We start from the raw sequence: 15,862 nt of genomic DNA, 5'->3' as shown, positions 1-15,862 counted from the left end.
CAAAGCAGAAGGCATTCGACAGCCCATTAGATTAGTTTGCAAATCCCTGGTGGGATTTTAATAACGACCCTCTTTAGTGATCACCACCTCTGCCTCAAGGGAGTCCATGCAACCCAGATAAATATCTCCCTGCTGAAGACAACAATAGTGCAATGTCTAACCTCACATTTATTTAACTTTATCACCTACTGTGCTGGCGCTTCTTTGGCCAAACACTTAAACATACAGCAACATGCATGATATTGTTCCTTGACTGTGTTGATAGTTTTAATGCAGAAAAATACAAGCAGGGTAGATAATCCAGAAATAATCAGTGGCTTCTGCCTTGCAGCAGAAGGAAAATACAATTTCACATACACATATACAAAAAAATTAAACCGATCAAAGGTCTATCAAGTAGTTCAAAAACATGTATAATTTGTTACACTTGGGATCCATACCAGATAGAGAGAGCCTTCTTTTTTTCCCACCACAGTAGCAGTGTGTTGAAGAGAAGTTTGTTCTATTTTAAAACGTTGTGTGTACTACAGATCATTATCACATTCCTTCCTGGGCAGATAATAGATGTAGGTGGTAAGGAAACATTTGAAATTTGGTGCCATAAAAAATGATTCATGTTTACTCAAAGGTTGTTCAGTAGCAATAAAGAGCAATCATGCATTCAGCTTGTGAAGATGTAATATACAGAAGCACTGCCTAGAACAATAGGGCGCTTCCCATTTCATAAGAGAAGGAACTAGTGACAAGAATCTTTTCAGCATAAAGCTCTTTGGATTTAAAATGTTATTAAAGGTGGAGTAAATACTATGAATCAAAACTTCCAAAAAGGATTTGTAGTGCCTGATGGAAGATCTTTCATCCTAACGCAAGACTCAGGATTTCAGAAGACAAATTATCCCATAATTGCTGAGCCTGAATGGGAGTGAGGGCAATAACCATCAGTGTCAAAACCAGTTCCATCAGGTGTGACTCACCTTGATAGGTCAATACATGGAAATATCCAGAAAGTTGTGGATGGACAAAATGCTACAAAGACTCCTGTCTGATGGAAGCTTGAGCCAGGAGTGTGCAAAATCACCTAAATTATCAACAGGAGTTGCTTTTGTAAACTGCACTAATAATTCTATGCCACTATCTTCTGTTAGAGTGAAGCATGCCTGAGGAAAAAAGTATCAGTTATGACTGACAATTTGAGTCACAAGATGGTTACTTTAGTGATCCAGTTCATGTACACATTGGGAAAAAAAGTAGCAGAGAAGCTGGAAAGATGAAAGTAATTAAAAAAACAACCCTGAAGAGTTAGCAAATTCTCATCTTCTAATGGAGATTGAGACTGGAGCTGAGCTGGCAACAGGAGATTTGTTGTTTGCATTGTTTCTAAAGTATTTGGAGAATCAAGTGGTAGCTGTGTATGTAGCAATGTTAAAAATTAATTTTTTGTTCCTTTGAGCATTGGCAATCAACCTGCAGCACACGGGAACACAGGGACTTTTACAAAGCCATAGCCAAAGCATGATATTCACATGACTGAAGCTACTGGAAGTCACCTCAGGGCTGATATGTGCTCTCAGGTGTGCCACAACAGCAGATAATGCACAACAGCCTGAGCAGCAAACTGGCGTGAGAAAGAGGGAAAGGGGAATTGCTTGGATCACGGTTGCCATGGCCACTGGAAATGGTGAAAGAGACAGTAAGTGTCTTTTTAATTCTTAAAAAAATATATAACAATTTGAAAAATCAATATGTACTTAGATGTGTATGTAGAGATACATAGATATATGATGTATATGTATGTGATATGTATATGTATATGATGTAAAAATGAAACATACAATACATGCACCCATGCCCTCATTAACTGCTATTCACGTTCAAAACAGCAAAGGCCAAAAGTTCTCCCAAACAACATAGTGATGGAAATTGTCAGCCATGACAAAATGCTGAGAAAATTGCTTTAGACTATCATTCAGATACAGCAAATCAGTCCAGATGTTTGTTTTCAATTATTCCTCAAGTCAAATGAAATCAAAAACAGTTAGCTCTGTCTCCCACCAGCAAAAAGGACCATGTTTATGAACTCATTTTCTGACAATGTAAAAAAGACAATATAAAACCCTTTTAAATGCTGTAGAAATCAGAGAATGCCTAACTAAGTGCTGCCAGAATTACTTGTAGTTGCTTTGTGGGTACTGCTAACTTCAATGAGTATAAAAGGTGCATTTTCAGGGGCAAAATAATTTTTGTCATTCCAGTAAGATAGAGTCACAATTCCAGTACGAGAGAGACAGCTTTGAAGGATTAGTCTGTTAGTGTAACTGACTTCAGGAACTTATGGTAAAGTAAGTCAAACAAGTTGCTCTCTGTGAAGTGACTAGATTGTAGCTCTGTAGGTTACACTGATAATTCTAAGCATCGATGCTGCATAATTGTCAGTATCCAGGTCTCTCTGAGTGCATAAAACACACAAGTGACACAAGTCAGAAGAGCTCACATGCCTCCACCAAATGAGATCCCCTACTGGCGCTGTCCAAGATGGGATTCGGAGCTACATAAACCATCAGTCCAACCCAGAAGGATACTTCCACTCATAGAATGGTTCAGGTTGGAAGGAATCTTAAAGATCATCTAGTTCCAACCTCCCTGCAATGGGCAGGGACACCTTCCACTAGACCATGTTGAAAAGCCCTGCCCAATCTGGCCTTGAACACTTCCCAAGGATGGGCCATCCACAGTTTCTCACACAGTGAAGAATATCTTGCAAATACATATAATCTAAACCTATCCTCTTTCAGTCTGAAGCCATTCCCCTTTGTCCTGTCACCACATGCCCTGATAAAAAGTCCCTCCCCAGCTCTCTTGTAGCCCTTTAGGTACAAGAAGGCTCCAGTAAGATCTCTCTGCAGCCTTTGCTTCTTGAAGCTGAACAACCCCAACTCTCTCCTCTCAGTCTGTCACCGTAGGAGAGGTACTCCAGCCCTCTGATCATCTCCGTGGCCTTTTATGGACTCCTTTCAACAGGACCACATTATTCCTATGTAGGAGGCCCCAGAGCTGAACACAGTAATGCTCTGAGGAAGCTGCTTTGTAATAGGCATTTGATACAGTACTAGTTCATTCCTCTCATCCCTCCCACTTTTTTGCAGCTTTCATCTTTGATGAAAATTCAAAAATAAGTTACTGGAGATACAGTGAAGCTTAGAACTGCAGGAAAAACAATGCTTTTCCTTTGCATTGGTTTTTGTCACAGAATGGAGCAAGTGGAAAGCTCCAAGTTGTGGCTGTAGGCTTGTTAGAAGCACCTGTCACTAGGTTGTTCCTGGCATGCTGTCGCTTAACTGCTGGCCTCAAAAGTGTACTGCTTGCCCTTTTTAAGCATGGTATTTTGCAATATGAAGAAGTGAAAGTGGCTGCATATTTTGAGTCACTAACCAAACCACAGAAAACTCCAATAAGGATTGAAATTCAGTAACAGAACACTCTACACAAGGACTCATCTGAAGGAGGTATCCAGAAAGGAAAGAAAGAAGTGAAAACTTCAGGGAGAACTAGTTTGAGAGAAAGGCAGTTGGGAGGAAAGATCGGTAAAGAACTTCCATGACTATAATGATAGGGAGTGTTAGAGACTTCTGCTCAGTACTGGTGTTCATTTCCCTGGATCGAGGACACATTGGAAGGGTTTGGGTAATGCCGGGAGGCCTTCACTTCCCAGGCACAAATCAGTGAAACAAGCCCCTACTCATGGCTGGGCCAGGTAGCTCTGGATATAAAAGACGTCTTTAGTTGAAAAACCAGCAAAGGCGATGCGGTAATTTACGTGTATCACCGACTCACTCCCCGCCTTCTGTCCCAGCCCCATCCCCTTCGCAGCTCTCACCCAAAACTCTCGACTTTGCCCTTGGAAAGCACAATTTGGCTACGAAAGCCATGCAGGAGCTCTCACGGCCGGTCGGGTCCCGCCGGCCCCGGGGAGCCATGGGGGTGTTCCCGGCCGGCCGGAGCTGCCTGCGGCTGCCCTGGGGATCGGCGCTGCCAACTTTCTTTCTGCATCGCCTCGGCTCGCTGGGACGCCGCGTCCCCGCCGGAGGGGGTGGAGGAGGAGGAGGTTCAGGCTGTTCGGCAGCCGTACCTGGCCAGGGCTGGGCTCCCCTCGGGGGACACTGGGGGGGCTCTGCTGCCCGCCGGCAGCGCCGCGGCCGTGCCTTGACCCCCGTCGGCACCGCCAAGGTCACTGCCCCGACGTGTGCCCAGTCCCCCGGCGCCCACACTTGAGAGCTTAAAGAGGCTTTTCTTCCCCAGGAGAGGCGCCCGGGGGAAGGGGAAGGGGCAGGAGGGGGCAGGCAGGAGGGACAGGCAGGAGGGGCGGGGAGAGGCTGGTAGGGCAGGAGCCGGGCGGGGTGCTGGCTCCAACTGGAAAGGAACCGGTCCCAGCCCAGCCGGGGAGGCTGCGGGAGAGCCGGCAGCGCCCGGGGAGAGCACACCGGCTCCGGCACCAGCCCCGGCCCCTGCTCCAGCCCCGGGCCGAGCACCGCCGCCCGCCATGGGCACCGCTCCTCGCGTCAGTGCCGCGGCCCCGGCGGGGCGGGCGGGGGCGCCGCCGCGGGCGGGACGCGGGGGCTGCGCGTTGCGGGAGGATCTACCCCGTGTTACGGGTGGGAGGGGAACCTGCAGCCTGGGATGGGGCTCAGGGAGTAGGGGGTGAAAGCCCCGAGGTTTGGGGAAGGTGGTGATGCAGAACCAGTTTCTGCACCGGGCATGGCGTCCCGGAGCCACGGTCTTACAGGGTGACCTACTAATTCTGAGTTTGTGCTGTAGGGTGGGTCTGTGAAGGCAGGGAAGATGCCAGAAGGGGAAAAAACGAGACAGTGTAAGCAAGAAGAGGAACAGCAGCAGAAGGAAGAGCAGCGAGAGGGTCTCATCGAATTCTACAGTTCCTACCAGGAGCTATTCCAGTTTTTCTGCAGCAACACAACCATCCATGGGGCTATCCGCCTGGTGTGCTCCAAAAAGAATAAGATGAAGACAGCCTTCTGGTCCGTTCTTTTCTTTCTCACCTTTGGCTTAATGTACTGGCAGTTCGGTATCCTCTACAGGGAGTACTTCAGCTATCCTGTCAACCTCAACCTCAACTTGAACTCTGACAGGCTGACTTTCCCAGCTGTGACGCTGTGCACCCTCAATCCATACAGGTAAGAAATAGACTTTCAGAGCTATTGACTGCCTTGACTTCAACGGGTGTAGGATAAAAGCACATACTCTTGTTCTCCTCAAGGCCCTTGAGGAGCCATTTCAGTAGCCATGCCGGTGGAAAGAACGCTTTTCACAGGCCTTTGCTGCTGCAGGGCATTCGTAGTAAGGCATGTTAGTTTAGGCAGCTCTGCTTGGTGGTGTATGTGGGCAGGCTGCAATATAAACGGCCACGGGGCTAAAGAAGATTTACTTTTCTCTTACAAGGATGATAGCCTCCAGCAAGGGGTGAGATTTACAGCTGGTGGCAGGAATGTCCAGAATCACCCCAGCAAACTTTGCTGCATGTTTTATTCAGAGCTGTTTATGTATATCCATCCCTAAAACTGAAAGTCTTCTCTCCCCCCTGTATAGATACAGCGCCATCCGAAAGAAGCTGGATGAGCTGGACCAAATCACCCATCAGACACTGCTAGACCTTTATGACTACAACATGTCTCTGCCACAAAGCGACTGGTCCACTCTGTCTGCACAAAAGCGTAGCTCAAGGAGCCTGCTCCATCAAGTCCAACGCCATCCTCTACGGAGGCAGAAGCGGGATAACTTAGTCAACTTGCCAGAGAACAGTCCCTCAGTGGACAAGAACGACTGGAAAATTGGCTTTGTTCTGGTGAGATCCCTAGATATCCTGTGCCCTACCCACTCCAGTCTCTGCCTAGCTACTTCTGTCTTGTTAGACCCTTGGCCATGCCTTTCCCTCTGTAGAAGTCCTATTAATCTGCGTGGGCTTTTGCTAACGACAGATAAAGGTAGAGCTGAATCCTTTGCCCAATGCAGTCCTGCTCCCCAAGTCCTGTTCCTGTCCGTGCAGGCCCCAGGGGACTTGTCCACATCAGTGTCCATCTTTTCCTACATACAGCAGAGAAACTTCGTCCTTCTTGAAGGCTGCATCAGCTTTGCAGTTGCTTTGGAGAGCAGTTTATCAGCATCAACTGCTGCATTGCCCAGTAATCCAAAGGGGTAAAGTATTTGGTGGTCCTGGGTCGCCTGAAATGCGGTCATGACAGCATTTGCTTCTAGTAGCAGCTTCCTCGCCCTAGGGTACCTGCGTTTGCATTCAAAAAGACACCGAAGGACTGAAGCTAATCACTTGCCAGTTAACTGGAGTTCCCACAGGATCACAAAGGTTTTTCTGGACACACCCTGAGGGAAGGGCTCCCCACTAAAGAATTTAAACTCCTGGTTTAATACCAGGTAGAATTTATGTGCAGATCATCTTGCAAACCTGAGACTTGCTGATTCCTGGGTTTTACTCAGCCTTGCTTATTCACCTGGTTTTTCACTAAGGAACTGCCCTGGGTTTACTTTTCCCCGTCTGTCAAGCACAGGAGCCTTGTGGAGCTCTTCCACTCCCTAATCCATCTCCTGCCTGTGCTAAGGGAGAACAGCTCTTCCACAGACACAGCCTCACCTCCTGAAAGACTTCTCTGACACAGCTGGTTTTCTCCTTCTCTTCTTAACAGTGCAGCGAAAACAACAAGGACTGTTTCCATCAGGCATACTCCTCAGGAGTGGATGCCGTGCGGGAGTGGTACAGCTTTCACTATATCAATATCCTGGCACAGGTGCCTGATGCAAAAGCCCTGGATGAGTCTGACTTCGAGAATTTCATCTATGCTTGCCGCTTCAATGAAGCAACATGTGACAAGGCGTAAGTAGTGGAAACATCCCACCAGGTCTTCCTGAAAACATTCATTTTGTGCCTGGCTTCAAGGGGAACCAAGGAACCCACATTAGAGAACCTCTTTTCCAAAGTGGGATCATTCCTTGTTCAGTTCTATTGTCTCAGATGATGTTTCTTGACTCTTCCGTGTGAGTTGTGCATATCAGGGTGACAGTTTCTGTGACCTGAAACTATGAACCTCCAAGGATCTTTTTGCCTTTTCCTAGGTTTCACACAAGTGAAATAGTTCCACAAATGCCAGAATGAGTACCAGTGTACAGTGTAGAAGTATTTTTATTCTACTCTCTGCAGGAGTAAAGTAGTATATATCAGTCCACAAACAGGAAGAGGAGGGAAGAGAATTGATGCAAAAAGAGAGTAAAAAATATTCTACTTTTCTCCTGCTATTATTTGTCAAAAAAGAGGTAGTGGAGGTAGTGGAATGACACCATCAGCAAGGGAGGAAAAGGGATTGGAAGAGCTATTCTTCAATATTAGGAAGATACTACAGTATTTGCTAGTACTGCTAAAACCCATTTGGGCTCTCCAGCAGTATGAAAACCGTGGTGTAAAAATCTGTCCAGCTCCAGGACATTTTTTACAGCACATTTTAATTGCTTTTCCCTGCTCAGGTGAGTTTACACAACAAATACTGCCCATCTGCTTTAAGCCCCTCTCCCTGCTGATGGAAAACAGAGTTGTTCCTTTCAGAAAGCCCTTCCCCTTGGTCTCACAGTCCTCCTCACACCATGTGAATGTTTCTGTTGCCCTCTCAGGAATTACACCCACTTCCACCATCCCCTGTATGGGAACTGCTATACTTTTAATGACAACAGCAGCAGCCTGTGGACATCCTCGCTGCCTGGGATCAATAATGGTGGGTGAGAGGCACTCTTTGGTGAGTAAGGAGTACATCTTAGCTCTGTTTTGCCTCGGAGTTCTGGGCATCCTGCTGTGCTTAATACCGGTGGTGGCAGATTGCAGCCCTGTTCTGTTTCACCCAAGTTGGTTTTGCCCGTGTAGGGACAGCTGTGTCGTGGACATGGCTGTCTCTCACTGCTGCCCACTGAACTCTCTCTCCCCTATCAGGGCCTAATCTTTATGTTCATGGCTCCCTCTGGACTTGTGCTGGCCCTTCCTGAAATGGCCCCCTCCTGCTGAGCCATAGTGCTGTGCTCCTGAGAGCCTTGTCTCCACTACCTCCTCCTCCATTTTCCTCTTTCCAGCAACTGATCTGCTTATTTTCCTAAACCCCATGAAACCTCTTGAGGCCAAATCTTCAGGCTTTTCTTGCCCCTGACTCTTCAGTCTCTCCATGAAATCTCTCTCAATTCCCAGTTCTGCTTTTCCTAAACCACAGGAATGAAATCCAGTTTTCTCTGGCCTCTTCTGGTACCTCCAGCTTTGTCTCTGGCCTCCCTCCAGCCACCCTTTATTGCTGCCAAGTTTTGGTGCAGCCCTGCTCCATGTCTGTCTGTTCCTTTATCTCTTACAGACTTACTTCTAACCATTCTGCTCTCCCTACTCTCCCGCATCACAGCCAGTCATGACCTCCTTGCTTTCTGACATTCCCTCAGGTCTCTCTCTGGTGGTGCGCACCGAACAGAATGATTTCATCCCTCTGCTGTCCACAGTGACAGGGGCCAGGGTCATGGTCCATGATCAGAATGAGCCAGCCTTCATGGATGATGGGGGTTTCAACGTGCGTCCTGGTATTGAGACCTCCATCAGCATGAGAAAGGTGAGGAAGCAGCAGGGGTAAAAGCTGTGGATGTGAGGTTATGAGGAGCTTTAACTTGGTGGGTAGATATAGATGGGTTGTCATGGTCCCAGTGTGTATTTAAGGGAGGGATCAATCACATGGAGCAAAGGGAAGGGAAGAAGAGGAGCTTACTGGACTAGACGAGAAGCATTTGGCTGCATTTTATTGATGAACAATGAAATGGAAGTATCCCAAGGAAAGCATAAAGAGCAGATACTGATGGACAAGCAGTGTGTGGCATGGAAGCTCAGAAAGAGGACAGCAAAGCACCAGTTGTTCTGTGCAATGACATTTTGCTATTCCAGGAGATGACTGTGCGTCTTGGGGGCAGTTACAGTGATTGCACAGAGGATGGCAGTGATGTGCCAGTCCAAAATCTGTACTCATCCCGCTACACTGAACAGGTAACTCTCTGTCACTGGCCCTATGCCAGCTTGTTTCCCTACTTGCCTGAAATGCCTTAGTCCCCTAAGAGCCATGGTTGTCCATGGGCTCTGTTAATAGTATAATGTGATACAGGCTGCTGTGGGTTTGGTTTCTTTGTTCAGCGTTCTCCACCTTATGTGCCTCCCAGGTCTGCATTCGCTCCTGCTTTCAGCTCAACATGGTCGAGCGCTGTGGCTGTGCATATTATTTCTATCCCTTACCCGAAGGAGCAGAGTACTGTGACTACACTAAGCATGTATCCTGGGGTAAGTGGACAATAAAGGAACAATAAAGTTCATGCCCACCTGAACCTATTTGGTCCACCCCATGTCCCAGTACATCTTACTGTCTTCACTGAGCTTCCTAGGGGGAACATCCAAAAGATACTCTTGTCTTGGATGGTTATTCCCTTGGAGCTTCTGGAAGGAAACCAGTGGATTCCCATGTCACACATCACCTTTTATATAAATATACTGTAAGCTTACCTGGATTTACTTTCTCTGCTGTTCAGGCTACTGCTATTACAAACTCCTGGCTGAATTCAAAGCTGATGTGCTGGGCTGTTTCCACAAATGTCGGAAACCTTGCAAGTAAGTTTGATCATCATTTTCTCAGGAAGACTGGAAATTCTTTATTCCTAGAAGTGTTGGAAAGCATTCACTGGCCAGGGCAAAAGCTTGAGTCAATAGCTAAGCTGCCATCCAAAATGGTGTTTCTCCCATCAGGAAGCGAAAATAACTGAGAAGCATCAGGGCTGGTTTAGGGGTGAGCTCCCAAGGACCGTGCATTCTTCACAGAGGGAAGTGGGCAGAAATTCAGCATGAGAGGGAATCTCCAGCTGTGCCTGGGAATGGCAAGACCTGGGCCTGTGGCTCCTACAGCTTCAACAGCTAACACAGCCTCTTGTCTTCCAGAATGACACAATACCAGCTGTCAGCTGGATACTCCCGCTGGCCTTCTGCTGTCTCAGAGGTAAGGAGAGGGTGTCCTAGCATCCCAGCTCTGTTCCTGCCTCCTGTTTAATCCTTCCTCAACTGGTACTTAACCTACAGGAGGTGACTGTCATCATGTAACACAATTTATTGCACTTTAATTTCAGGACTGGGTTTTTTACATGCTTTCACAACAGAACAAATACAATATCACATCCAAAAGGTAAGACCAAACCAGGAACCATCCCAGTGGTGTGTGTGTTTTGGGAGTGTCAGAGTTAATAAATCACTGATGGGAGGAGATCAGGTGTGGAACTTGTGGACAAGGCCAGTGGATTTGAGTCAGAGTAGATATATTCTTCTGAGACTTCAACAAGGGCTAGGGATTCAACTGAAAAATTTGAAAGGGGTCAGATGCTGGTATGAAAATATTAAGTCCAAGGCACCTGCTGTGTGGTCTGGAATCACAGTATGTGCTCATGGAAGAGTGGAAGGAGAACCATGCAAGAACTTTTGCCAAAAACATTGGGTTTCACAGTGCAGTCTCAGAAGTGCACTATAAGTACCAAAGATTATATTTGGTGCTGCATGGGGGAACTGCGGAGCTGGTGAAAAGCCTCTCGGTGGTATGTGTAGGAGAAGGATGGGGGCAGAAGGGAACAGAGAAGAAAATTACACTTGGTGGAAAAATGCAGGGATTGATGAGGTAGGGTTACTCAGCCTCAATTTTCATTTACAGGAATGGAGTTGCCAAATTGAATATCTTTTTTGAGGAGTGGAACTACAAGACCAACGGGGAATCTCCAGCCTTCACGGTACACACTTTATTACTACATCTCTCACCACTCATTCCCCTCCAATGTCCCTTCACAGTGGCATGTTTGTTCCAGCAGCATTGCTGGCTATTCTCTTTTCCAGTGGCATGATGAGGGGAACCCCCTAGCACCACAGGGACATTGCTGGTGGGAACAGGCAGGGAGGCAAAAGTCTTGAATGAGGGCTGTCCTCACTGCTCTTTCTCCATCTCTTGCAGGTAGTGACTCTGCTGTCCCAGCTTGGGAACCAGTGGAGTCTCTGGTTTGGATCCTCTGTCCTGTCTGTGATGGAGCTTGCAGAGCTGATTGTGGATTTCATTGCTATCACCTTTATCTTGTCCTTCCGCTGGTTCCGCTCCCGGCAGAAGCTCTCTCCACCAGGACCCTCTCCAAACACTCATGATAACACTAATTTCCAGGATGAGCCACCAGCTGTTGGTGCTCCACACCGCTTCACTGTTGAGGCTGTAGTAACCACACTGCCATCCTACAACAGCCTGGAACCACGTGGGCCGAGCAGAGATGGTGAGGTGGGACACGAGTGAGGCAGATGGGTGGCAACTGGAGCAAAGGCTGCACACGTTGTCTGTAGGACCTGTATTTCCTTCTTTCTGGGGTGCTGCACCTGGACCATAGCTGAAGACTGCTCTGTGGTTGGCCTGGGTTCATTGCTTTCATTACTGCAGGTGAACTCTTCAGTCTCATAAAACACTACTGCTCTGGGGATCACCAGGGATGACAGCTGATCAAGTATATGTATGGTGATGTCCTCTTGATTTCCTTACACTCTGTGCATGCCTACACATGTGTGCAAGCTTGCTTTTTCCTGCAACAAGGATGCTGCCACAGTTCTGGTCTGTCATTAATTAAAGAGGTTTGGCAGGTGTGACTCACCTCCTCTGTGGTATGACAAGGGACAGGAATGAAGCCTCAACTGAGATACTAATCTCTCAACATGCTGAGCTTTTTTAAGCTTTCCCTAAGGTTGGAAACCAGTTGCTCTTTCCTTGTTAATATCCAGCTCTGATCCCAAGACTATGCCACCCACCCCCTTCTCCCCACGAGGAGAGGCTACTTGAGCCACTGGCATAATCTCAATCATTACCATGCACAATTCTCTGGAGAGGTGGTTGACTCTTGCTGCCACTCCCAGGTCTGGGACAAAACACCTCTGGCAGAGTCAGGTTTTCCTTTTCAAGCTGCCTGTATTATGTTGCAATGGTAGATTTTAGGAGTACAGTCCCCCTTCCTTGTGATACACATGTACATCCAGCTATTTGATTGTTTTCCAACAGGTCCAGGATAAATTGGTCCCTACATTTGCTTGGCCTTCACGAGGGGAAAAAAAGAGAGTTTGGCAGGATTATGCATACTGTCAAAAAATCCCACACGGTACCTCTGCTGCCATGGGATCCTGCAAGAGATCAGAACAGCACAGGTCCCACAGTGCCTGTTCTGCTTGACTCATCCCTTATCCAGCCCACAGAGACTCTGCTGAGGCTCTTCTTCCCAAGTGAAGCACAGGAGAAGTATTGCAGTCTTTAATCAAAAGTCCTTCCAGGGAAAGCCTTGGCCTATTCTATTGGACCACATAGGCAAATATGATCCTCTCCTCAGGAACTAATTTGGGGATCTTTGTATAAGAGAACACATCCTATTTCTTGTAGTAAGCTTGCCATACTCTTTTCTTACAAATAGTCAGACTTCTGCTGCAATGGTGTTTACACAGCACTTTATGGGGTATCAAGAGAGCAAGGGTGATGTCCTTAACAAACAGGATTATCCACTCCACAGGACACAAACACAGATACCAGACTTTAAGCATATAGTTTAGGCAAAGACATGTACCCAATCACATTGTGAACAGTGGCTTTTGAATTTAAAAACTAGTTAATCATAACACAAGAAAAACTTTAATTATTTTAAAAATTAAGGTAGATGCACTGCTCCTGGGAAGTTGGAGGGGTTTACTGCAGTCTATAAACTGATGCATATTTTTTCCCTTTGAGATGCTAAATACATGCTGGTTGTGTTGCCCTTGCCTCAACTACCTAAATGAACTTTTCAATTCCCAGCAGATTTTATTCTTCTTTACATACACAAACTCCATATTCTTTATTGCACAAATATTCATGGTTTTTCAAGTTTTATCCCAGCGCTCAGCTGATGACCCTTGTTTGAGGATAATGTCTCTCTGCTGAGAATAGAATCAAGCAATTCAGGGGTGTCCTTCAGCAAGTGGGGGGAGACCAGCAGAAGGGAGAGTCCTGCAACAGGCACTCAGAGTGTGGGAACATGTGTTCCTCCTTGGAGGCCCCCACTGCAAAAAAATGAGAGCATCTGCAAACATGAAAAAAGTCCACTTTCTGTGTCTGTGGGTGATTTTAAACAAAGTTTTAAAAAAGTGAGTAATTAAAGAATGAAATCTCTAAGTTGCCTTAATGAAGAGACTTCCATGTTCTGTAAAAACACTGCCCAAGAGGCAACTAAGCTAGGTTTAGTTGCTAAAAGTAACTTTGGTCACAACTAAAACAAAATCAGGCAGATAGAAGAATAAAGGAGAAAGAGCAGGTGCAACACCTAAAACAGTCTATGTATAAATTCATATGGTGAGCATTATCTTTCCTGAATATCCAAAGAGTAAGACACAATTATTCACATCACATGGTACCTTGTAATAACCATATAATTGATGAGACCCACTGCATCACACAGTTAAGTGGGTGATTAAAGGAAGATTAATCAGAAGCATAAACTACTTGAAACACTAAGTTCTCTTCATCATAAAGAAATATAGCTGTGGAAGGTGGTGATATATTCCCTGGCGGAAGCTTGCACCATATTCTATCTCTTCTGTAGAAGCATTAAAATGCAAAAACATAGAAAGAGCTTTGGCAGATGAACTCAACATAATGGCACCATTTTGGATAGCTGTAAATCCATAGTTAAAAGCCTGTGCAAATCTGAAACACACTGAGGTGCTGGAGCAGGTCCAGAGAAGAGCAACAAGGCTGGTGAAAGGACTTGAGCACAAGTCCTATGAGAAAAGGCTGAGGGAGCTGGGGTTGTTTAGTCAAGAAGAGGAGGCTCAGGGGAGACCTCATCACTCTCTATAACTACCTGAAGGGATGTTGTAGCCAGGTGGGGATTGGTCTCTTCTCTCAGGAAACCAAGAGTAGGACAAGAGGGCACGGGGTTAAGCTCTGCCAGGGGAGGTTTAGGTTGGATATTAGGAAGAAGTTCTTTCCAGAGAGAGTGGTCAGGCATTGGAATGGCCTGCCCAGGGAGGTGGTAGATTCTCCGACCCTGGACGCTTTGTGAGACTGGACGTGGCACTGAGTGCCATGATCTAACAATCAAAGTGGAGTTGGATTAAGGATTGAACTTGATGATCTCAGAGGTCTCTTCCAACCCAACTGATTCTATGAAAAAGCTGTTATTATACAAGCTGGTAAATAGATTAGACCTCCCCATCTTGAGAATGAGTACAAAGATTCCCATCTTGGGAGAAATCAGGTGATCCTCCCAGAAATATCCCTAAACTTCTTGTAGGCTGACAAGACCACAAATTACCAGCTCAACAGACATATAGTGAGCTTGGTCTGGCTGAGAACAAGAAGTGAATCCAGCAGTGCTGGAGTGAGAGTGCAGAAGATGGGAGTGTTTCACCAAAAATGCGCAAGATTAGAGAAAAGGGAGGAAAGTGTGCATTTAGAGGGACCTGAAGGTCAGCAAAAGACAAATTAAACGTCTGAGCTGGGGTGAATTTGTGCAAGAGGAGAAAGTTGAGGGCATGTAAATGCTCAGTAGTCTTAGACATGTTAGAGGCATAGCAGTTATTTGGAGGACATGGAAAACATGCAAAGAGCAACTGAAGGTCACAGAACACTGAAGTGAGCAAGAGTGTCTTTTTGGACTGGGAGCATCTGTTGTGCAGAGGGAAGCCAGAGAAGTAGAAATACAAATGCCTGAAAGTGCAGAAGAGAAAACATTTTGTGGATAAGCTGGAGCACTGGAGAGGTTTGTTTTGCAGGAGTGAGCAGCACAGAAGTGGGTAGTTCCAAGTATTTAAGAATGACAAAAAGGAATGTTTATACAATGGAGAAATTACAGAGGAGGAAGAGGGATGAGAGTTTAGGAGCTTAAAAACAACAGAGGAGTTGTGGAATTGTTTGGTACTGCTGAAATACAAGGAAAGAGAGGTGAGCTCCTTTGGATATGGAACAACCTGCAGAGACAGAGTATAAAGGGCCCCAGCATCTGTGGGATCGTGCAGCTGGCAGACATTTGCAAGCTGGTTGAGTGTTAAGAGCACTTGAAAATCATATGCTAGCTGAGAAGAGGGATACAGCGTCTGAGAAATGTAGGGATACTAAAGTTTCCCAGGGCTCCAACTGTGAGATCAGCAGAATTCAGAGGATCTGAGAATCCCTAAGGCAATTTGGAGTGTAGTGAGAGTTGGGGAATGGAAAGAAGTACTGGAAGAAAGGAAAGAATGGGTCAGACCCTCCATGAAGGAGGAATACTAAGCAGAGGCTGGTTGAAAAGGCAGGAAATACAAGGACAGAGAGCCATAGCCAGGAACACCCAGCTATCTGCTGAAAACTTGACCCTCCAGAAAGCAAGTCACAATTTGACAGATACTAAAACTATTAGTTTTCCGTAAGAATTAAGGTAATAGAGGAAATGCCTGGAAGTAAAACAAAAATGTCTAGGGAAGCTAGAAAAAAAATGAGAAAACCATCACTTGGGAAAATAAACAATATATTTAGAGCTAAACTCTGCTTGCTGGAGGGTTTAGAGAAGCAGGACAGATAGGTAGGTATAAGGTTTCTCTTCATAGACCTGAGGTCAAACTAAGGAGGAATTTGAGGAAAGGGTTACCAGGCTCTTGGGACAGGTTCAATAAAAGCTAAGGGGCAGAGACAGGCTACACCAAGGAACAAAACGAGCAGTAGTGCTGTTAGTGAAAGGACAGTGGGGAACCACAGAGATCAGGAACATACCAGAGGGATGGCTG

At 46.2% G+C, this 15,862-nt stretch overlaps 1 protein-coding gene across 4 annotated transcripts; it reads left to right on the top strand.

Moving 5' to 3' along the window:
- The first annotated feature begins 1,598 nt into the window (after positions 1-1,598).
- SCNN1A (sodium channel epithelial 1 subunit alpha) lies at positions 1,599-11,728 on the top strand. Of its 4 annotated transcripts, none has more exons than XM_071559358.1 (13): positions 1,599-1,690; positions 4,813-5,186; positions 5,599-5,854; positions 6,708-6,895; positions 7,684-7,784; positions 8,485-8,648; positions 8,975-9,073; positions 9,244-9,361; positions 9,607-9,685; positions 10,010-10,067; positions 10,195-10,250; positions 10,767-10,842; positions 11,061-11,728. In XM_071559358.1, exons 1-13 carry the CDS (start codon positions 1,676-1,678, stop codon positions 11,385-11,387), a joined length of 1,911 nt encoding a protein of 636 aa, XP_071415459.1. In that variant the 5' UTR covers positions 1,599-1,675; the 3' UTR covers positions 11,388-11,728. The 4 variants fall into 4 exon arrangements, with proteins under 4 accessions (XP_071415459.1, XP_071415466.1, XP_071415449.1 ...); XM_071559365.1 differs by lacking the exon at positions 1,599-1,690 and adding an exon at positions 4,158-4,224; XM_071559348.1 differs by lacking the exon at positions 1,599-1,690 and adding an exon at positions 4,385-4,555.
- Positions 11,729-15,862: the final 4,134 nt, after the last annotated feature.

This window comes from Pithys albifrons, chromosome 1, assembly GCF_047495875.1.
Source record: "Pithys albifrons albifrons isolate INPA30051 chromosome 1, PitAlb_v1, whole genome shotgun sequence".
Lineage (NCBI taxonomy): Eukaryota > Metazoa > Chordata > Aves > Passeriformes > Thamnophilidae > Pithys > Pithys albifrons.
Note: the sequence above shows the minus strand (reverse complement) of the source record. Positions and strands in the feature narration are given on the sequence as shown.